General features: G+C 41.8%; 1 protein-coding gene and 1 long non-coding RNA gene across 3 annotated transcripts in view; one reads left to right on the forward strand and one right to left on the reverse strand.

Moving 5' to 3' along the window:
• The window catches only part of sorcs3 (sortilin related VPS10 domain containing receptor 3), a 296,330-nt gene that overhangs the window by 18,647 nt on the left and 253,015 nt on the right, over positions 1–24,668 (reverse strand). The window contains exons 19-22 of the mRNA XM_037764124.1: positions 15,793–15,979; positions 12,718–12,851; positions 11,300–11,423; positions 10,666–10,778 (exon numbers count right to left, since the gene is read on the reverse strand). Coding sequence (XP_037620052.1) covers positions 10,666–10,778; positions 11,300–11,423; positions 12,718–12,851; positions 15,793–15,979 — 558 coding nt within the window. The remainder of the gene's footprint in view (positions 1–10,665; positions 10,779–11,299; positions 11,424–12,717; positions 12,852–15,792; positions 15,980–24,668) is intronic.
• LOC119484947 lies at positions 11,306–13,045 on the forward strand. Of its 2 annotated transcripts, none has more exons than XR_005206144.1 (3): positions 11,306–11,444; positions 12,330–12,484; positions 12,821–13,045. It is a non-coding gene; the product is annotated as an uncharacterized LOC119484947 (long non-coding RNA). The 2 variants fall into 2 exon arrangements; XR_005206143.1 differs by lacking the exon at positions 12,821–13,045 and adding an exon at positions 12,631–12,769.

The following is a 24,668-nucleotide window of genomic DNA, read 5'->3' on the forward strand; positions in this document are numbered from 1 at the left end:
ATCAGTTTCCCATTTTATTCAGCATTCATCAATTAAAACAATAATGGCCTTGGCTGCGCCAAAAAGCATTAGCGACAAATTTGACAGTGTAAGACCAGCTATGTGTTGCCGTCCAATCAAAACTATGCATTTCCAAATTTTGTGATTTTAAGTGTTCCCTTGTGCGTTGAGAAAATTATCCTATTTCATAAGAAAAATAAACCATTTACAACCCTTTGGATGAGCTTGAAAATAAACTGTCACAAAACTGAAAATAAGACATTTTGTAGATACGTGGTTCTCACGGGACGTGCCTTCAGGCATGTGACTAGTCTATTTGAAACAATCAAAGGAGAACCATTAAGTGAAAGATTTTTGGCTTAATCTCAATTTCTAAGGGTGCTAAAAGCGTATTTTTCTTTTGATAAAAAAAGGTGAAGCCAAACAAATGTTTCTGTTTTTGTTTCCAGAAAAGCATTTTTTAAGCCCCTCAGCTCTTAACCAGTTTATACGAGCGAGGGAGTCAGGGCCTGGGTGGTGATCACTCTTCATTTTAGAGCCTGTGATGTTTTTTTTATGTTTTCTCAGTGGCCTGTGTGGACAATAGAGTGGGTATAGCCAAAGCACATCAATTATCGAGCACAGAAGTCACTATTTGAGTACCAAAGTAGTGGACAAATGATAGCCGTGGGCATGACTTGCAATGAGAGAAGGGGCGGCAGAGGGGGACATAAAGTGAATAGGATGACAGAAGAGGCAATAGCCCCTGAAAAAAAATCAATACCCTTTGACCATGTTTGTTCTCATTGAAATCAGTCATTAGTTTAAAAGGCTGGCTGGCTGCTTTTGGAGTGCTCTCTTTTGAGGCTCTGCAAATCCACCCCTGGATACAAAAAGTCAGATTGGGTTGGCAAAGCAAGAAAAAGAGGTGAGACACTCAGCGAGGACGAGGTTACCTGCTGCAGGGGAAGCGTGGCTCAGTTTGGTTTGATGCAAAGATTCCACAATGCAATATTTTGCAAGTACGTTTGAGGGGAATATTATTTGAAGAAGATAAGCTCGAGAGGGACTCGGCACAGAAATGAATGCATGCAAACTGAAAGGTAGTATGCCTCCACAGATACAGTATTTTACATGTGCAACTCAGTTTTGCTTTTATATGTTCTAGTTTAAATGTAATATGGATAACCCCCTTAAGATGTACCAGGTGCAATTCTATGTGATATTTAGGCAACATTTCATTTGTAATAAGATAATCAAGTGTTCATGCTCAACTTATCGTCAAAACCTCTACAGCCATGCTAGCAGCTCCATGAGCATCTCTCTGAGGCTGTATAGTGGTGCTTTGAGCTAAATGATAGCGCCAGCATGCTAACATGCTCATAATAACAGTGTTAAAGGGGAACACCACATAAAATTGAGCATTCTAATATGTTAGCTCATGGCCTAGCAAAGTTCAATCAATATTTGTGAACATGAGCTACTCTCATTGTCTATGGAGCAATTCCAGACTTTATACCCTATGACATCACCAATTTTAGTTTTAGCACTCTAATTTTTGGATTTGAGGGAGAGTTGTTCAATTTTACTTATATTTTTTTGGACGTCAGACCATAGGAATAACGTATGAATTTTGAAAACGGGCATAGTTCCCCTTTAACATGTTGAGGTTTAGCAGGTATAATGTTTACCATGGTCTAAGTATTGCATGTTAGCATGCTGACAAAAAGTACAGCTGAGGCTGATGGACATTACTTTGCAGATAGTTGGTCATAAAGTGTCGGATTAATTAAAATTTGACCTGGTGATGATACTAGATGATAGGCTAAGGGCTCATCAATGCTGATACAATCCAACGTTTGGGAAATGCTTAACCAAATTTCATTGAAATCCATCCACCTGAGACGTTTGCTGCTGGTGGTGCTACAGGAAAAGTCAGGAAATCTCCAAAATCATTAGGATTCAATGTCTGGAGACCACAAGTGCTTGTACAAAATGTCACGGCAATCCAACCTATAGTTGATGACATATTTCAGTGGTGGACTAACTGTCCATCGGACCAACTGACTTGACCATCCCACAGTCACAACGCTAGCATGAAATCACCAAATTCAGGATTCATGGGAACCATGAATGTATGTATTACATTTGATTTGTGCCAATCAACCAAGGCTGAATGTTAGTGCTACAGTATGTCAGAGAGGAGAGCCAGTCAATTAGATTTGAGGCCTTGAATAGAATGTCATGGCGATACATCCAAAGGTTGTGCAAAAGATATTTCACTCAAAAACCTAAAACAACCTCCAAAAAGGAAAAGTCAGGGGATCACCAAAGCCTTTAAGATTCATCCTCTGTAGACCATGACTGCCTTTACCAAATTCCACGAGAATGCATCAAATAATTATAAGATGTTGTGTAAATGATGGACCATGCTGCGAGCACTGCTATTAAGATGTTTTATAAAGTGTAAGCTGATGTGTTATTATCATCGCATACGCTATACAGTATAATACTACCTCTGATCTCTAATCACTTAAACCAACACTAGTGCTAACCAGGCAGTGGCGGTGCGGCATCAGCAGATATGCAGGCATTGTACCGGACCGTTGTTGTGGAGAAGTTGTCAAAGCTCTCCATTTACCGGTTCATCTACGTTCCGACCCCCACCTATGGTCATGAGCTTTGGATAGTGATCGAAGGAATGAGAATAAGGGCGTTTTCACACCTGTAGTTTGTTTGCTCTGGTCTGAATCAGGGACCAAATTGTTACAATGTTGCATATTGCCTCGAGTTTGGTTTGTGTTCACACGGCAGCATTAACAAGCGGACCAAAATTTTTGTGCGCAAAGAAACTGCTCTCTAATTGGTCAGAATTTCCATGCTGGAAAACTCCCGGAAGTAAACAAAGAAGAGCAGACTTCCAGAACGCAACAATGGAGGGACAACTACGCGACTTGATCTTGGCCCTGGTCATGTTATTATTACCTCGTAGTAATTTTTCACTCAAGGCAAACGATACAGTTTGAGAATGAGGTGTGGCTGCGACCGGTAAACAATGTATTGATGCACTGGAGTCGCCGAAGGCGCATATCAAGATGGACGGAGGAGGAGGCGTGCATTAACCCTCCTAAACTGTGCCGAAAATATTTCTGAAGATTCATCAGGTATGCCGATGGTCTTCAACACAATGTGAAGAGCGAGGGCAAGGGTTGGCTCTTTTGTAGTAATGTTGTCTGGTGTCTGGTGTTGACATGCACAGCGCAGCTTGCTGCCGGAGCAGGTTTAATCCAAAAAGGCGCAAAGCTTTTTCCATTTGGGCCGGATTGAGGTCGGATCATGTTCTCACGCAGTTCGTGTGGAAGCAAACAGAGACCACCCCTTCAAGGAGGTCTCGGTTCGCTTGTTTTGGTGCTGCACCCGAGTGTGATTGCTGTGTTCACACCTGCCCAAACGAACCACACCGAGAGGGTAAACGCTCCAGGGTAAACGCTCCAGGATTCAATTCAACCGAACTAAACAAGGCAGGTGTGAATACGCCCTAATAAAGAAAGAATTATATAAATATTTTTTATAAAATTCTAATATTATTTGAAATCCAGATCGTGTTTCAATTAGTGTGAGGGGAATCTCTTAAAACCCAATATACATTCTAATCATTTGAGAGTAAGTTAATTATCAACATTGTTTAACAGAATGAAAGGATGAAAATATCATATTACTGTGTATGATATACCATGCATCAGTTGGATGAGGAAGTATTTCGGTGCCTTCAGGCAAGCAATAAGGAGATGATAGCTTGATAGCTTGCATTAACCTTCGAGGAAAGCTATGGGGGAGTGTGAACATTGTAAGCTGGATGAGTTCGAGTTGGGGACATTTAGGGAATGTGAGAGGGAGGTGGCTGAAGATAGACACAGTAGAATGAAATAGCCTCCATTACTGGATGTGCATTCAGGACCAGTAAAGGCTGTGGCACAAAAATGAGCCTCGTCGAAGAGTGCAAAGTCATGACGTGACAGATTCAGCAATGGGGCTTCAGTTAAATGGACCTTGACTTTAATTGTAAGTTGTTCCCTCTCTCATCTCCTATTTTATTGTTGGGGAGTTGTTTACTATGTTGGAAAGCCATCAGTTGTGGACTGGCCTCTGTCTCAAGCAAGAGTTCTCAACCATAACAAAATAGAGGAAAAATAACCCTTCCTGGGACCACATGGGCTATATGTTTGTCTGGAATTGAACTTTGTGTCAGTGCCAGCTTCATAAACAGATCTACAGCAATTTCACATGGGTAGTGGCTGATATCAAACTCTAATGTGAAAAGATGAAAACAAACAAAAGTGACACATCTGCCACTATCCACAAGTGTAATATAATAAAAAAAAGCCACATATTGGAATTTTCAACCCTGGTTCCATTTAATACTTCTCTTCAAGGGAGTCTCTTGAAGATGGTTATGCATTGTAATCCTAGATCTACGATCAGTGGTAGATCAATCTAATGTGTAGCATGGCACTGACACTCCGCATGTGCATCCTTTGCAATTCCCATACAACTCTCCTGGATTACATCGCAGTTTTAAACATGTGGTTAATGTTCTAAATTGAAACAAAACAAAATGCAACAAAATTACTTTGTTATGTTTAGGCAACAAAACATACATTAAAATAAGTCAATGTTGACTTAGTTTCACATGGGACACAAACAGCGGTCTCCTTGGTGAAAGTCCTGTGTGTGTTTGACCCATCCATCCACACCGATCCCACCCTACGTGGACTTCCGCGGACTATGATTAGAAAGGTATTTGTGATATGTCAAACACAAACGTAATCCGGGAGAAAATAAGTTCCCCTCGAAACATAATTCACAATGCAGTTTTGTTGTATGGGAATGTAATAGGGATGCACCGATACCGGGTATCGGGTCCGACACTGTGCTCATGTACTCTTACTCGCAAAACGGCTCCGATACAGCGGCACCGATACCACTTTACGGCAGCGTGACGTTAACCTCTTGTCACCATCTTTTGGGTCCTATCGCATGCGCTCACGCTCCACCTCCCCGAAGGTGTGGGCGAGACGGGCCAGTGTTGCGCGGCCCTCACTTTCATTGCGCCACAATGTTTTGCTTGCACCCTCTGACTCGCGCGTGCGTTAGACTCCTTGGTCCGTGTTTCAAGACGGGTCGAGTGGGTTGCAGAGATCGCCGCTGGCGCCTTTTACGTGGGCCGAGCCCCGCCCTGGGGGCACAACGTGGTTGTGCCGCACTGAGGACAGTCCACCCCGGTGTGGCTTTGGCAACGGCCCCGGGAAGAACCTTCGCCCCCCAGCCTTTCCAAGGCGACCTACAGTAGAGCCGGTCGCGGTGCACCGCCTCGTATGCGGGACTCCCCAGCCTGCTGTGTGTCGCTCACACCCTCCAGTTGGCTGTTAACGAGGGTCTTTTGGCACAGAGAAGTACTCGTATCGGTACTTGGTATCGGCGAGTTCCCAAATGTAAGTACTTGTACTTGTACTCGGTCGGTGCATCCCTAGAACGTAATGTTTAAGAGACCAGGTTGCCCTTAGACAAGCTGAATGAACCCATTTAAGGATATTGGGGTTCTCCTATAAAACAGCAGTTGTCCTTATCGACTAATGGACAAGCTTGGCAAGAGGGGGAAAAAAAAGAAATTATTTAGGTCAGAATAAAGATTCTTGTTTTCTATCATTTTGAATCAAATCGCAAATTCAAATTTTTGATTATTGTATATTACAGTTTCTCCTAGTTAAATAAGCTATGCCGACAGGAACGGGAAAAGACAAAAATCTGTGCCGTGAGCAGTCAAGCAGTCGAGTGTAGGTGGCAACTATGATGCAATAGAGGAGAAAGGTAGCTGAACCAACCAGCTTTTTTCTTTTTTTCAGAGGAGGAACTTGACATGACTCACAATATGCACTGTTTCAATCTGTTACTGCAGTGTATTGTGTGCTAATACAGGAAGTATTTACTCATATTTTTTTTCAAGCCAGGGCCAGATCAACCTGCTGTGGGGCCCCAGGGCAAAAATGACCTGTAGAGGAATGGGAAAGAAAATCATTTCACCTGCATCACATTTTTTTTTCCTTTAACCCTCTGAGATCCGCAGGCAGTTTTAGAGTTAGAGTGAAGATACAGATATCATATGAAACTAGAAAACTCAAGAAACCCATTGACACCAACCATGCTAGCTTGTTGGGAAGGAGGCTAAATAACGCTCCACAGTTGGGCTAAATTCTGACAAGGAAAAACTGGCATGGTGATTTTCAAAAGGGTATTTTGACCTCTGACCTCAAGATATGTGACTGAAAATGGGTTATATTGGTACCCTCAAGTCTCCCCCTTATAGACATGCCCACATTATGATGATCACAGCCAGTTTGGGCCAAAAACCATGCAATTTTTTGAATTCAGTATAAATGTTTTATTTTCGCCTATACTACAATGGTGTATTTGAATATTTCTGCATACTGGGGTCCCTAAACAGTTTTGGAATTGCATAAATTGGGTCTCACTATAAAGCTGAGATGCTTGTGGATCCAATGAGCCCAATTATATTCATGTGTGATGATGTTAGTCCTCATAGTAGCCATTTCATTGTATTGAGACATTTTTTAAACTTGACCTCACTGTATAAAATGACTTGTGGTGACCTCTAGGATAATCACAGCCTCATGAAACTTTACAACCTCAAAATACAGACCTAAGGCATTCAGACGATGGATTGTTTTCCCAGGTAGATTGACAATACGGGGGTTTCTGAGCAGTTTACACAACAGAAGTGCTCGCCAACCAATCGCCGAAAAATGCAATTATTGCAGAAATCTCCAAATGTCAAAGGTTTTTGATACCAAATCACAGCATGGCTTCTTCTATGGTGTTCCTCAAGGTCCTGTGTTTGTTTGACACTCCCACACACCCCAACCCCTTCCCTATGTGGACTTTCTGCGGAGTATCATTAGAAATGTAATCGTCCGTGATCATTAGAAATGTGAACATACTATTCATACTGGCCATTAATAGATCCATTCATAGTGCTATTTTAATGTAAGTGATGGGGGACAAAATCCACACTCCTCCTATGAAATTTTTTTTTATATCAAGTTAACAAAGGCTTAAATAGTCTGAGACGAATCAAGCAGTCAAATATCTTCCAATGCTGAGATGCAGTGGAGCGACAGCAACAAAAAGAGCTTCAGATAGATTATGGAGAGTATTTTTACACAGAATGTGTATTTTGTCCCTTATCACTTACACTTAAATTGATTTGAGAACAGATCTAATCAGGGCCAGTATGAAAAGGAGGAATGATTCCAAGCAAGAAAAAGCTGTTGTCCATATGGGCATCTGCCTATTGTTTAAGACAGACTTGAGAAGTTGTGAACCTATCCTTTAAGATAGAATAAAATGTACAGAGAGTGGAATAAATGAGGGATCAGTAGTGGCCTATTAGGGCAGGGAAGATATGCTTATCTCCTGATTTGATACTATCACGATACCGGGGTGCCGATTCGTTATGTATTAAGTGTTGCTATTCAATATTACGATTCAATGCTAGTTTTGTTTGCCTTTTAAACACTACACCGTGGGAAAATGTTGGATCATACACTTCTAGAGACTTTTACTTTGCAAAATCTCTAAATTGATACAGTAGAACTCAAAGTCAGTACACTGAGTACAGCCACTCAGTACTTTAATTTTGTCATCTTAAAAAAGGATGTTTTCCACACAATTTTCTCTGCTTGATTCGACAACTGAATTTGATCAAGACCTGTTAGCTTGCCAGTTATGTTCCACTTCACAGCAGGGTAAAAAAAATGAGGATGGATATCTGCCTTTCAAAGCCTCCAGGTTGACTGTGTGGGAGTTTAGTGGTGCATACAGCAATTCATGCAGTAACTACCAACATTTTGCAAGACTCACCTTTTACCAGATAACACAGCAAAATATAATGTGGAATAATCAAGGATTTATAGTCGATTTTAACTCCGGTACAAGAAGGTTAACGCCCTTATCATTTATAATGAGCTTCATGGTAATTTCCTGAATTGCAAATATTTGATAGTACTGCATGAATTGCTGTATGCACCACTAAACTCCCACACAGTGAACCTGGAGCCTTCAGACACAATGAAAGGCAGTAATCTACCCTCGTTTTACCTGCTGTGAAGTGGAACGTAATTGGCAAACAAACAAGTGTTGATCAAATTTATTTATCAAATAAAGCAGAGAAAATTGGGCGAAAAATGCACTTTTTTGAGATGACAAAATGTAAGTAGCGAACTTCAGCCACTTGAAACATGTTACTGTCACTACAATAATGTGAACAATGCAGCCCTGAGACAAATGGTAACATATTGCCATACAAAAGTAAAAACATTTTAAGGCACATACACATTATTTCATCCACATACTAAAAGAGTTTAAAGATCCCATATTATGCTCATTTTCAGGATCATACTTGTATTTGGGGTTTCTACTAGAACATGTTTACATGCTGTAATGTTCAAAAAACCCTTTATTTTCCTCGTACTGTCGGCCTGAATATGCTTGTATTTACCCTGTGTCTAAAACACTCTGTTTTAGCGCATTTCGACGGAATTGCGACAGAATTGCAATAGAATTGTGCTACCAGGAATAAACTGGGACACATTTAGAATGTTTACATTTAAATCTGTGCAAAGGGTCTAAATATTGTATATTTGTGACATCACAAATAGACAGAAATCCTGATAGCTTGTTTCAAATGCAGCGTTTCTAAATACGGGCTGTGTGTTCAGCCTGTGGATTGAACGTTTTGATACTTTGACAGTATTTATATAGGACTTAAGCCTGCTTTATAATATAAAAGACATGAAAATCTCACTTTTTTTTATAATATGGGACCTTTAACTGTGACTCAGAACATGTTAGTTTTCATGCCCATCTCTGTGATTAGTGAAGTACACAGAGTTCCAGAATGCATCGATAACCCCTCTGATTAATTGAAGAGTGAAGTTACATGCTCAGTCGGGTGAGTTCAAACATAAACAAACACCACTGTGTCCTTAGGGGTTGTTAACATCAATTCGGTCTAAAGTATGTAGCAGAAACATGTTACTTCTGGTCTTAATGATTGCCTCATTATATGGACAATCTTAGTTTGAGGTCAGCTCACTTACTAGCTCAATCAATCAACTGTCTTCATCAGCGTATGGAGTTTGCTCATTTTGTCATGAGACTGTAGATGTTCAAATGTTGGTGATTCTGAGCACTTTTGACTTCTTGTTCATTTTGGCTTCAAAGGTCCCATATCGTGCTCATTGTCATGTTCATACTTGTATTTTGTGTTTCTACTAGAACATGTTTACATGCTTTAATGTTCAAACAACACATTATTTTCCTCATACTGTCTGTCTGAATATACCTGTATTCACCCTCTGTCAGAAACGCTCCGTTTTTGCGCATTTCAACGGAGTGGCAATGGAATTGTGTTGCTAGGAAACAGCTTGGGTCCATGTTTACTTCCTGTCAGATAATGTTATTTATATACACTGCAATAGGAAATAAACTGGGACACATTTAGAATGTTTATGTTTAAAACTGTGTAATTATCTAAATATTTTATATTTGTGACATCACAAATGGACAGAAATCCTAACGGCTTATTTCAAACGCAAAATTTCTGAATACTGGCTGTATGTATTTCTCCGTATATTGAGCTTTTTGATAGTTTAACAGTATTTATATAGCACTTAAACCTGCTTTATAATATAAAAGACATAAAAATCACACTTTTTACAATATGGGACCTTTAAAGTTTAACTTGAACTAGTTACTTCTGGTCTTTATGGAGCAATATATCCATCCATCCATCCATTATCTGTAACTGTTTATCCTATTCAGGGTCGCGGGGGGCGGGGGCTGGAGCCGATCCCAGCTGACGTTGGGCGAAGGTGGGGTACACCCTGGACAGGTCTCCAGACTATCACAGGGCTGACACATAGAGACAGACAACCATTCACGCTCACATTCACACCTATAGTCTGGGTCTGGGGTTGTCCAGGTTATTCATGAGATCCCCTTCATCCATTTGAATATTCCTCCAAAAGTGCCCACCTGCAGCTCTAATGCTCAATCCGTTGGTAAGATGGCCAAGAGCGCAGCACAACCAAATGCAGTCCGCTATTCATGAGCTATGAATGGGGAGATGAGTAGCACTTAACAATGATGGCTGAGCTTCCCACACACACCGAGAGCACTTGCACCCCTCCTACGTTCAAGTACGCTAACACACACACACACACACACACACACACACACACACACACATTAGGTGACAGGTATCGTCACTCACGGATCTCCTACCAAGCCCCCGTGCTTTAAGTTCCGAGATCATTTTATTGGAGACATTAAAATTAAAGAATCAGCCCTCATGAAGCCATCTTTGGGTGAGAAGGAAAGCAGAGGCGTCTTCACACCTGTCTGATGATGAATCACAGGGTGGCCTGAGGGCGTTCTCTTGTCGCACCACTGAGTATTGGGCAGCAAAGGTATAGGGGTATAGGAAATAATGAGAAACAGCAGGGTGAGAAAGACAACGAGGGATAAAAAAGATGGAAAAGAGCTGAAGACAGACAGAAGGATGGGCGGAAGAAAGAGGGGAGGACAGAGAAAATGAAAATCACTCACTTGGAGCAGAGCCTTCTTAATTACTCTCCCCACATCCTGTCTCCACTCGGGTATGTCGGGGTTGAACTCGTCCAGATTAGGGGAGAAAGATAAAAGTAGAGATTTGAAGAATTCTGTCGAGGAGAGTCGGGGGAGAATCAGCCATTAATTCACTCGGATCCGGGGGCATTATTCTCAGGGAGCTGTGCCAACTGTCATTTTGCTCAAGTTGAGTTTCAGGTAGTTAACACTTGATGAATAGAGGAAGGGTTTCTCATATCCCCTGCACTTCCCTTTGGCTAAATGTTCCAGATGCACTTCTAGATAATTAGAAAGTGTCACAGTTTTATGCTAACCCATCCACAGGTAATAAATCATTGCATTTTACAGATACTTTCATACTTCATTTCAAATGAAGACATATTCTTTAGAGGTTCCAACAGCAGTGTGATATATTTTACTCAAGTAAGGAGTGGTTTTATTTCAAAAACATTTTACACACGGGCGGAGTCAGAATATGACAGTTTACAATTATCTGACTGAAAGATGAATTCTGTAATATTTAACTGCAAGACTGCATTTTTTTAACATATAAAAAAAATCAAAAGATGTCAACACAGTTGTTGAATCCAGAATTAGAAAAATGAATACTGACCTTTGACAGCTATGGTCTTGGTATCCTGCAGTATGTTGCTGGCTGCAGCCACTTGGACCGTGATGGTGTGCATTCCGTCGTTGGGGAAGGTGTGTGAGATGCTCCCGTCCAACGTTACCATGGGCTGCAAGTGCAAAAGATGCAGGTACAAAATAATGTCACACTTGTCACACACACACACATGGACTTTGCTTTATTCACCAGACATTTTAGGCAACAGTATCTGGCCTTCATTAGGGTGGTGTCCCAGGTTGACTGTAGTTTCCTTATATGCAGTCCATCCATCAGTGGTGTGACTTATAGATCATCAAAAACCGGAATTGGTTTGAGAGCAATGTGAAATTTGGTTAAAGTAGGGGGGGTGTTCGAGCGCCTTCGTAGTCAAGTGACTTTGGCCGAGTTACAGCAAATGGGTTTGCTACATTTCTACACTATAAACTGTCAAATATAAGCGAAAAAGGTGTGTTAAGGTCAACCATAGATCAATCTCTGAAGTGTGAGCCAGCTTTAAGGTGTAATCATCAGCATGTTAGCATTGTCATTGTGAACATGCTAGTAAGTGGATTTTACCATTGCTGCGTCTAAGTACGGCCTCAGAGAACTGCTAGCTGGTTGTAGACTCGCTGTTTTCAGACAGACAGCGAGTGATTGCTGCTGCCACCTCCGTTGCGTTAAATGTAAACGGGATAACAGACATTTCACTGAAGTTGGTTGCAGTGGTGGTGCATTCAGAACTTATGAAGGTTTAAACTGTACAATTGTTGTCCCGCCTTTGCCATTGCTGTGTAACCGTGGCAACCACAGAAACCACAGCGAGGGAAATGATACAGGAGCTGATTTTACTGGTATTGGAGTTCCCTTAATTATACACGTCCAGCAGAGAACTGATAGATCAGAAAAATGGTGAAATAGTCAGAGAGCAATATCAGTTTCAAAGTCAGATTTTCTGGCCTGCGATAATAAATAACATTTATTATACTAGTTCGCAAAACTTGCTATATTGTTATGTGTCATATTGCTCTATTTACAGCGTGATGAGCTTATACGAGGTGGATAGGCAGCCACAGCCAGAAAACATCTTTAGTCTTGATGAAAAGGTAGCTGGAAAAATGTGGTTGAAAGAGTGCAGTGATGTATAAGTCATATGACTGGCAACTGGAGGCAACCTCAGACACCCTGATGAAGGTTTGTTGAAATCCGTGCATCACTGTGTTTATGTTCTCAAAGTTACATACACTTCTCAAGCACTCAAGCACTCATGTCAAGGTGATGTTTTACCAGGTGTTATTACTTGATGATAATTATACAGTATATGCTTTTCAATTACACAGATAAAAGCCAACATACAGTAGCATGCAAAAGAAAATTAAGACTGAAATGTGCATTAATGAGCCTTAATGTGCTGGCAGAAGAAGTACCTCAGTATTGTTGCCTAGCCACCAGAAGTAAGTAACAGTACGCGAGTGGCTGGGTAAGACCACCGCTGTGATGTTCACCTCCTTGTTCTTTATGACCACGAAGGGAGCGAGAAGCTGGACATGCTCCACAGGACCTAAGAAAAAGAAAACACCATCGAGGAGCTGATGTTATGTGAGGCGACTTCTAAAGAGACACATTTGAGCTTTTCATTCAAATAAGTAAAAAAAGCCAATTGGCAAGATCACAAATCCTAAGTACATGGGGGTGTGAAGCTTGTTTCAGGCAGAGAAACACTCCAAACACCATCACTTTTATATGACAGGAGGTGTGCTCAGGTTTTCTCCCACAGTCCAATGTGTGTCCAATTTCACCTCAGGTGAAATGATAAATAGTCCTAAGGTGCGAGGGTGAGTGTGACTGTCCTTTTAAGTGTGCTAGCTCTGTGATTAACTGGCGACCTGTCCAGTGTGATTCCTTGCATCTCGCCCAGTGGGATAGTATCCATCCCCCCATACCCTGAACTGAATAAGTGAATAAGAAAATGGTAAATGGATTGCATTAATGTAGCACTTCTCTACCTTAACAGAAAAAACACACTTTACAATTGGCATGACCACACATGCTCACACACATCGGGAGCAACTTGAGGTTCAGTGTCTTGCACAAGGACACTTTAAAGGTCCCATATTATAAAAAGTGAGAAACATCATAGCCATTCCATTCTAGTTATTTGCTAACACCCTTGATTTATAAATCTGCCAAACAGCAAATTCATCCCCTGGAACTGATCGCTAAAAGTTGGCCAGAATAATTTAGAATGACAGGCGATCAAATGTTTCTCTGACGTTGACTGACAGTATACAGTGGTGACAGCAAAAAAAAAAATCCCTGATGTTAAAAAGGTCCTTGTGGGTCTGTAACTATGGTGATGGAGACTAAAAAAAAGTCCCATTCTAACACTGAAAATATGTTGACACCATCATGTAGTTTTGACATGATACCTTCTGGATAATGCCTCAAAACCTCCCCACTAAGAACCTAATAGAACCTGACAGGGGTCTGGGTTGCTTTACACTAATCTTGAGGATGAAGCTCCCCTGCCGCGGACAGATGTAATACACTGCTTTGGTGGGAAATACTCCAACGAAAAGGTTTCTGTAGTGCTGCGGTTTGGGGTGCTCGTCTCGCCAAGGCTTCCGTTGGCTTCATCCTCTTTAACCAGAACTAATCTTTATCCCCACTTTGAGATGCTCAGTGTGTGTGTGTGTGTGTGTGCGTGTGTGTGTGTGTGTGTGTGCGTGTGTGCATGAGAGAAGGAGAGAGAGTCATTTGGTATTAAATATGCTCAGCCGAGGAAATTATTGTAGTAGTTTTTGGCATTTCCCCAGCTACAATTATTGCCATCAGAAATGTATAAATACAGAGCACACTGGCTGACACATGAGGATGGCAAGAGGTTAAATTCAAATGGTTTCAACAAGTCGATGAAAGATCAACTAACAAGACAAAGAGGTGATTCAACACATACTGAAAAGGAGCTTGGGTAATTCCCCTTGGAAACTTAAAATGATACACTATTTCATCGCTGTCTGAATAGAGCTGGGAAAAGCATGACGGTCCTGTAATTTGTTATGTTGTGCTGCTGTGTAAAAGCTGTGCTCCATTTTAAAATAAGCCATTGTTCTGGTGTTGTATCCTCAGATAACTGGCAATTAGTTGCAGTGGCCTTGCAGGCCCCCACTTCTCATTCTCTCTGCCCACAGTGAAACCTTGCATAAGCAAGTTTGTTATGACCTTTCTCCCAAAAAGTTGTTTGTGTTTACCACAGCTGCTATATTACATAATCCTGTGGTATAGGTCAGTGCAGTTCACTTCAGATGAGTTTAGCATGGATCAACAGTGGGGCTGTCATTCAGTGGAACATATTTTAGCACCTGGAGCTACGCAACATGAATTATCGTCGCTGTTGGGCGGAAATATCCCATGTTCAAAAACGTTACTTTTCAGGAAATGAAGAAAAATAAAAACAGTTTTTTAATTGAACACTTAACTGTCAAAATTGGTATTATTTCTTTATATATAGACAAACACTTTCATGTGTCATTATATTATTAACCCTATATGTGTATATATATATATATATATATAAACTGGGGAAAAAAAGTTCGGAAACTCTTGTTTGGTGGAATGCTAATTGGCATTGTATTTTACATCATTGGAAAGCCTGTTTATTTACCTTTACAATGATGGTTCCATTGTCTGTGTTGTCGACACCAGCGCAAACGGGCCTGACGGTGAAGGGCAGCCATTGCAGACTTCCTGGTAGCCTTATGAGAATACACTGTTTACCATTGACGGAGCATTTTGGCAAATTTTTCTTGGGCGCTACCCACATAATCAGCTGTGCTGCTCATCCCACAAATGCACGATCCTTACAAGTTGGACATCAGTGTAAAGGTAAATAAACAGGCTTTCCAACCATGTAAAATACAATGCCAATTAGCATTGTAACAACAGAGAAATAATCCACCAAACAAAAGTTTCCAAACTTTTTTTTTTTTCAGTATATATATAGACAATGCTGTATTTACATCTTTACCACAAAGAGCTCTGTGCTTCAATGTCCTATCTTTGACTAATGTTCAATTATATAGTGTCTTTTGAGCAGTTAGAGCATTAAAGGTGCTCAATGCGTAATTCTGAGCATATCTATTGCCTCCACATCCGAGAACCTTGGATTAAAACACACACAGAGGGAGAGCGTCATTCTCTGCTTAACTTACTTAACTCTACTGTACCTTTGTTGCTATATTAATGCTCTGAATCCTGTATATAGAAGCTTTTATAGTGAGTAGAAATATTGGTTAAATATTCTGTAACCCTAAAATCTAAGTTGGCGGTACATTTTTAGCCCTGAGTGGGCCATATGTCTGCAGGTAGTCCTTTCAGACTGCAAACAGTCTCAACAACCTTCACCAGTAAGGAAGAGCTGCCGCCCTTAGCCTGCATGTAGCCTGAGAGGCCATACAAAACAAACTAACAGCAAGATTTGAAATTGAAACAGCAGCACTTACATATGACATGCAGGAAGAGTGTTGTGGTGTCATAACCCAGCGTGTTCTCTGCCAGCGCCGTGACACGGAATATTCCAGCAGACTTGTAGACGTGTTTGATCCCCTCCTCGGTCCAGCTCAGGTTGGAGTAGGACACGGCTGTGCCGTCGCCGAAATCCAGCTGGATGTTGGTGCGCATAGAGTCGCCCTGAAGCACAGCACAGCAGAACCTCATTCAGCTATAGATAATCACTATGCACTGATATCACCTTTTTCACACAAAACCACCCTCGCCACCACAGAAAGACCAAACACAATCGTCTACATCGCCAAACACATTAACCCTGCAGTATAGGCAGAACATTGTTGGTATCATTGGGCAAAAATGCTATAATAACCTTTCAGCATATTGTAGTATAAGTGTTCTGAGAGAAAACTAGACTTCTGCTCCTCCTCATGGCTCTTTTTTCATGCTTTAGAACATCTAGCCAGTGTCGGGAGACTTTGACCAATCACAGGTCATTTCAGAGAGAGAGTGTTCCTATTGGCTGTTCATTCAACAGAGGCAGCTGTCAATCACTCGCAAACTCCAATCAAACTAAGCAGTGCTGATCAAATGTGATGTAATATTCTGTTACTGTAATGAGAAAGTCGGGTCCGGCTGGTGGGTGGTGCTTGGTATTTCCTCAACTTGATCTCAACATGGCTGCTGGGTCACAAACTTTCTCATTTTACAGCTAAACAGTACACTACAAGATGATTCTGAGAACATTTGAGGAGAGAAATAGGCATTACAGTAACAACATATTGATTCATATTTGATCAGCGCTGCCTAGTTTGACCGTTTGGTCGGAGTTTGCGAGTGATTGACAGCTGCTCAGAAGGCTCCAGATCAGCTCTGAAACTGAACATATGAATGTTTTTTGAAGGGATTTTGAGGGCTGTTGCACTTTGCAAAAGAGATGCTGTAAGCGGGCATAATGTTGACTTGTTGCAAGACCTTGTGATCACTAATATTCGCAAAAGTAGTCCAATCACAAGACTGCAAATTTTATCAACTGCCACACTCCATAAAATATTCAAGAAGCGCTGTTATAAATCTTGGTCAATTAAAATCAAACTTTGACCTCAACAAACAACCTTCCAAGAAATATGTCGATGCCTATCCATCTTTCTCTGTCCTTGCAAACAGCCCATATTGTACGTCCAGGCTGTGAAATGCTGCCTGAGAGCTCTACCGATCAAAATTCAAACAACAATTTCCACATACTCAAAACTAATGGAGCTTGTTAAGAGCACTGCAAGGTCTGGCAGGAAGAACTATCTGATTCATGACCTTATAATTCACGTGAGAAAAAGACAAAACTAGAATTATCGACTCACAGTTGTATGCCTCCACCAACCAGTCAAGTTGCAGTTTACATCCATGTGTGTCCAAAATGTCATCACTTTAGACTTTTGTGTGAAATTGTTTTAGTTAGCATTAGCATATGAATCCTTGAGTTATGGCCAAAAACATGATTTGTGAGGTTACAGTGACCTTAACCTTTGACCACAGTTATATCCCTCAAGTTTAATACACCCCTGTCTCAGGAAGCACTCACTTGAACCAGTTCTCCATTCAAAGGGCTCCGGTTCTCAGCTCTACTGGTGTGACCCAGTTGATGACCTTATAGCTGAAAACTGTTTAAACTGGTGGCGAGGAGATTCACCTAGCTTCTCACTGCCTTCCTCCGGACGCCAACCCCGCTGCTGTTGCATGTGAAAAGACTGGCTGAGTAGCCCTGGAGCCAGGCGTCGACACCAGCCACGCCCGTTAACGGCAGCTCTCCTCTGTGAGAGTGTTAGGATAAAGTTCAGAACTTTGCAGTACAAGGCCTCTAGGATTTGTTGATAGTCTTTGGCTATGAAAACTCTTGCAGAAAAACTCTTCTTATGATGTTATGCATGCTGTACCATAAAGACCACAGATCTTAAATTCTAATCAGTTTATCCTTGAGTCCAAGGGGACGTTTGTACCAAATTTGAAGAAATTCCCTCCAGGCGTTTCTGAGGTAAAGTAAGGATGGACAGACAACCCTAAAACATAATGCCTTGCCTAATCGTTGTCTGCATGGACTGGTGGCTATTTCAGGAATGCTCACTTGGGATCGAACCACTGTCTTTCCAAATGGTAGGGGATTTGCTCTACCGTTCAGCCACAGCAAGTGTACGCTGTATTTGAAATATTTACACCACTTTATCTTGCCGTCAGACGGCCCTTTTCTTCTCCTTTCTTACGGGGAACTGAACTGAAAGTGAAACTTATCTATGCGCTCTCCAAACCTAGCAGGCTCAGATGACGCAGTATACACACAGTAAAGATACGTCTCACTTTCAGTTCAGTTCACTGTTGAAAAATATTCTAAATATAGCGTACACTGAAAGGAATATCTTTTTTTTTTAGGTGAGCCTTTCTTTTTGGTGGCTAAAATGTTTTTTTTCTGCCGTCCTCATCCACAACACTCTATTGCTTTGATCTGGTGCCGGTGTTCTGTCTGTTTCTCAATGCTGGGGGCGCGCCGACTGCCATCTACTGTAAGCAATACACCTGCTATGGATAAGTCATACAACCCCACGCAGTAAAACCATTTCTGCCTGTCGTGAGTGGGGGACAACAGAGACTGTGTCTCTATAAGGGCATGGATCTCTGCTGAGAGGTAATCCAACTCCTTCTGCGAGGATAGATATACCTCTTTGACGCTCATGAAATGAGGACGAATGCTGTAGAACTGAAAAAAAAAAAATAACCCAGTCTCAGCGTCCTGCCCGTCCGTTCCATTGACACGCAGTTGAGTCACTGCTGTCGTACAACTGTGTTAGAGGACGAGCGACCAGCTACAGGGCAGCAGCTAAATAGCTGCGATATCCTGTCTCAGCCCTTACCCCCGCCAGACCTTCAACAAGTGCAAGGCTGGCCCACGGGAAACTGATGAGGAATGGTCCGAGCCGGAAATTAGGTCCTTGAACGGGTTAAGGGTTAAGCTGGAAGGAAGTGCATCCCTCCTGAGGTAATACAGCCAGATATCCCACCGTTGAACCAGGGACCATTTGCGCACGTCGATTCATAATAACAGAGTAATGACGGGGAGCAGAAAGAAAAAAAAGGGCCGATCCCAGTGATGAGGTCCGTGAACACACCACCGGCTCGCCAGTAATGCAGCAGCTGACATTGTGTCCCTCTCCTGTGTGGAGATCGATGAGAGAGAAATAGACGCGTGTGTACTGCCCCCCCTCCTCCAGAGTGAAGACGGTGTGATGTCTCACATCCCAACGGAGAGGTTAACGCTGGGAGCGATCCATGCGTGCAGGTTCATAGTAAGTACTGTAACACAATGACAGCGGCCACAATGGGGAGCAACTAATGGAAAAAGCCGAGTCGCCGGTGAGGTCCGTGAACGCACACCACCCACCGGCACGCCAGTCAATATGTTATTCAAAGCCGCTATAGCGAGTGAGTTGTGCTTCTGACAACATCACGCCAATATACCGTTGGTGAATGGACACAGCGCCATGCCACCGACCCTGATCGCCTAGGATCATCCCAGCCCGCTGCCTCCTTTATTGGACGTGGGGCGGGAATGGTTGGTGTGTGTGTGTGTGTGTGTGTGTGTGTGTGTGTGTGTGTGTGTGTGCTTTGACGCTGGGCAGCCATGAAATGCCATGATCGGAATTCAAGCTGAATTTGACATCATTGAGAGCCGGGGAGGTTTTTTTAACAATTTTTTACATTTTCAACCACGATTTCCAAGATCAACTTTTTAAGCAGCATCAACAGCAACGTGGGAGGGGGGCGGAAAAACCTTGCCACCACGTCGTGGGGGAGTGCGGTGGCAGGGAACACGGCCCTCATCTGCGAGCCTCCGCCAGGGAAGCCAGAGTCAAGGGTGCTCTATCCCGCTGACGCTCTCTTCTCGCTGTCGCGTTGTTCTGCTTCCCCTCAACTTTCCTCTCAGGCAAGTTGAGTGGTAGGTTACGAATGAGCTGTTATTTGGACGAGGCCCTCGTTAAGGGTGGGCATGACCCTTCATCGCATGGTCTGTGTCGAGGCACTGGAAGCAGGCGTCGTGAAGATCCATCTCAGCGATGAGGCCGGGACATGACGGGCACTGACGAGGTTCAAGAAACGGCGACTCCATTCGAGGAGACGAGCAGGCAGATCGCCGTTCGTTGAAGAGAAAAGAATGACAGTCAAAGTTCATGATTTTTGTGTTCACACTGTACAGTCCAATCATCAGCCTCGAACTCACACTGTTCGTGTAAAATGAAAAACAAAACACGGCCTGTCGGCCTCTAAGGTCCGCTCTGGCTGTTGACAGTTGTCAACAAAGACTTGTTTGAAAGCTCCGAGGCAGGTAAAGCTTGTTTGCTAGCAGAGGTCTGTACGGGTCACGATGTTAACAAGGCAGAAACTTGCTGCCTTGATCATCTGTGCCATCCTGTCTGCTTGAAACGTCTACAAAAAAGAGGCCGTCATATGGACTTGCAGGTGGCTTTGCAGAGAGAATTGGAGGTAAGCAAGCTACATTTCACTAGCTATATCTGTTGTGGCCTACATTGTTATGTTGAAAGCTACGCTCTGATTACTGTAAAAAGAGTAGAAACAAGGCACTGACGTTGGGGAATCGTCTTGTGGCTCTGCTTCAACTGTGTGAGAGCCTGTGGTCGGCCGACCAGACATCTCATGAATTCATCCGACTGTCCAACGGCCGGTCGGGAGGAATTAACCGCTCCTCGGTCTCCCCTGTTCACTGCAAACAACACCCGACAAAGCTGAAATTCGGTCATACTCTAAAATGAGTCGTGCGGCTCAAAATTCGGGCCAGAAAAGGGCTAAAATCGTACAGTGAATGACCAGCTTTATATACTGTGGGGTTCTGCATGTATTTGGGTAGACACGTCCCGATTGGCCTGCTAGGTTTATGTAAATTGTCAATGGGTGAATGCATGTTTGTGATTGGAAGAGAGTATTCCTCATAGAGTCCAGTAGAGGGCGGAGCCTGCGTGAGTTAGAACTGTAGAATTTTCTTTTTCTCTCAGCCATTGTTCTGCCTACTGTGTTCTTGGTGCAAAGAAGACATTTACACTTTGCCAAATGGATAGTTGAAATCAGTCACAAAACAGGGCAAATTGCACTCAGCTGCAAAACTTTTATGGGAGTGTTTATGCTGTAATATCAGTAGTGCAATATATCTTTTGTGAATCGGTCCTTTAGACGGGACAGATAGCGAGTGGTGTGTAATTCATGATGCTTTCAGCAGCCGCAATTCATTCTTTGTGAATTCGCCTATCAGTTTTGACTAAAACTCCAAAGCTGAAAAACTACAAATGAAAGCCATGTCTTACGGTCTGGACACACTGTGTGTGTGAGCAGCGCCTGACCGCCGCCTTGTTGCGTGACTTACACGTCGGTTGTCCACACCAGCTGTGTTTCTTCTGTGTTTCTGCTGCTGCCAGCTCTTTCTTTCTACATAGAGTTTGCCTTTCATAATGGCTATTTCATTTCATTATAAATGTCATTTATATTTATTTTAAACAGATGAAGGTTAAGAAACGTGTGGTAATTTGTAAATAATAGTAATAATCCACAATTAAAACCCCGTACTTTACTCATTCAATGAGCCGTGGTATGATGTCAATAAACTGTCAAAAGATCACTGTCATGGGCGCCTGGGTTAGCTCAGTTGGTAGAGCGGGCGTCCATGTATTAAGGCTTGGTCCTGACCGCGGCGGCCCGGGTTCGAATCCGGCCTGTGGCCCTTTCCGCATCCACTCTCTCTTTCACGACTCTATACACTGTCCTGTCATAAAAATGGAAAATGCCCCCAAAAAAATAACTTTAAAAAAAAAAGATCATGGCTGTTTTTGCCATGAATCTCGTGCGGCTCGCGGTAAAACAGGCGAAACCTCAAATCTCTAGCAGACACGCAGCCAAGCCACGCGTAACATGGACGCAGAAATAAATAACAACAGGTTCCGCAGCCGCCACGCGCTGCTCATGTGGGCGTCGTCAGAAGTATGCTGCGAGTAGTCCACCACATTCATGTAACATTCACCTTTGTAAAACTTGTAAGAAATTAATAAATGTGCTTTTCTAGTCAATCAGTATGCTTTTCTTTCATTTAAATGATACACTGGCACTTAGCAAATGCATGTTAATTTTCATCAGTATACAGTTACACTATATAATTATAGTACTTAGATATAATTACATAGTTAGGTAATGACAGGTGTTCTTTCAATTTACTCCTCTTCCAGACTGAAAGTACTTAAATCGTCGTGTGTGGAATTATTAATGGTGGTTTCAAAAGTTTTGTCTGATTATCTTTCATAATTTTCATAATTTGTTTCATAAAACAGGCGTTGATGCTCTTTAGTTTTGCAGAAATTTAGCAAATACTAATTTGCAAAACAAGCAGTTTTGGTAAACATTAATGAATTAAATTGTGGAAAATCATGAAACTTTCTTCAAGGAGTCCTTGCAGACCGCTGATTTGTTTAGAAGTTAATCCATGAGGACAATAATTATTACAGTCAGCTTTAATTTCTAATTATCTGGATGCTGTCCATAAATGAATAAATTATTTGATTACATAATATTATTAATGTTGGGATAAGGAGCGTAGGGTGGCTTGGTGTGTGCGTGTGTATATGTAATTATATGTGAAACACACATACATATATATATACATATATATGTATGTGTGTTTGTGTGTGTCAGAAAGAGAATTTTGAATGTGTGTCAGTAAGAGTGTGCGCATGTAGGCTCCCCACCCCACCATGTTTGATTTTGCATGGTGTGCGAGTCTTCAGCTGCCTGCACGCTCTCCTCTGGGAATCACATCTGGCACTATCTGAGGATCAGCACACGGCCTGAGAGTCGCTGTCTCCAGCTGCCACAGTGACCAAATCTGTGCTCATCCCCCCCCCAGGCCAGCGAAGGCAAACTCCCAACCTCCCCTTGGCACACAGTAGCCCAATGCTACTGGGATCTTCATTTGTTACGCCGCATAGGCACGCTGGCTTCGCCAAAACGCACAATAAAACCAAACAAATACACCTATTGTTCATTTTCTCTTCCCTGCTCTTCTTGCTCCTTCCATCCCCTCGCTACCTGAGTACCCTTCTTTGTGGGCTTTCGGGTGTGAAATCACGGGAGGTTTTTGGTCGAGGCTTCTGGGGATATTTCATGTCACTCTGCCTGGAAAATGATATCTTTGATAAGTGGCTGGGGAGAATAGAGCACAGCTAAGAACAGGGACTGACAGTGCGGGCATTGTTAAACGCTGTAATGAGCTGGCATGCAAACAACACTCTTGGCTCGGCGGCGCCAATGTCACTCAGCTCTTCTCCGTGTGTCTACTGTCCGTTCTGTGTTCATGTTTGCTCTCTATATCAGCCACAATGGGATTCACTTATCTGCATGAGACTGATGCTGACCCCGTCGCTCTAAATGTCACTCGTTGTGTGCATGTATCTCCCAGGGCTGAGCACATCCAAACACATCTAGGCTGGAGTCTTGAGACTCTGTGTTCGTTCGCAATGAAAAGCACTGTTGTAAGGGGCTGTCGGGGGTTTGGATACACAGGGCCAGCATTTGTTCAGGTGTGTCAAACCTGAAACCACAATGTCGACGTGATGGGTGACAACAAAAGACACGGCAGCTGTGAATAATTCTGGGAAGTTGGCTATAGACAGAGCAGAGTCTGGGTTGTTTTACTGCATTGAGGCTGAATGTGCTGTAATATTTTATCAACAGTAAGATTAGAAAGAATGTATTCTTTCTATGATCAGCATTACATGGTTATTATAACAGGTATCATGGGTAGGAAAAGAAAACTTCTAACAATTTGTGTGAAATAGCATACAATTATTTTGAGAAAAATGTCTTTACTTAAAGCTGCAGGAATACATATTTACATGACTCCGTGCCGGCAACAGCCGTGTCCGAATTTTGGCACAATTTGGCAAAAACGCCCACTCGGACTCAAGGATGAACTGACTAGATTTTGGTGGCCAAACATCAAGGTCACTGTGACCTCACAAAACATGTTTTTGGTGACAAGTCAATAATTCATACATTCACATGAATGTCTAATGGGATAAAATGATGAAGTGATGACATTTTGGACAGACATGGATGTAAACTGCAACTTGACTGGCAGCCATGAGGCGGTAGTTAAATTTTTTTTTTTTTAATATGAATGACAATAAATCGTCAATAAATTGATTCATAACAATGAATGAAATGACATTGTGTAAAGGTGTCACTTTTACACTTATATATATATATATATTTATATATATATATATATATATATTTATATATATATATATATTTAAATCTATTTTATTTCTGTATGTGTTTATTAATTTCTGCACAATTTTTCCCTTTGCATTTCACACTTTATTTATTTCCCCAAACTTATTTATTTCTGTATTATTTTCTTTACACATTTCTTCTTACATTTCACTATACAAATGAGGGGGCTGTGACTCTCTCTTCCAAATAAATTAATACAAAATTAAATGCAAAAGTAAATAAATAAATAAAAAATAAATAAATAAATGAAAAGATTGATAAAAGTTAATATATACATAGAAGGGAAAATTAAACAGAAGAGTAAGTAAATAAAGGAAATATACAAAGACAAATAAATAAAGAAGCAAATTAAAACAGAAATATCAATTTATGTAACATTTTATCAAGCAATTAATGGTTACATTTTTTCTTTCAAATTATTGTTACTGTATTAAATGACATAATTATTTATTCATAGATTAATTTATTTTTTAAGTTTGACAGGTTCTGTCCTCCATTATTACTTGGCCAGAAACCCACGGCAAATAAATGCTAA

The sequence above is a fragment of the Sebastes umbrosus genome, chromosome 3 (genome assembly GCF_015220745.1).
Source record: "Sebastes umbrosus isolate fSebUmb1 chromosome 3, fSebUmb1.pri, whole genome shotgun sequence".
Lineage (NCBI taxonomy): Eukaryota > Metazoa > Chordata > Actinopteri > Perciformes > Sebastidae > Sebastes > Sebastes umbrosus.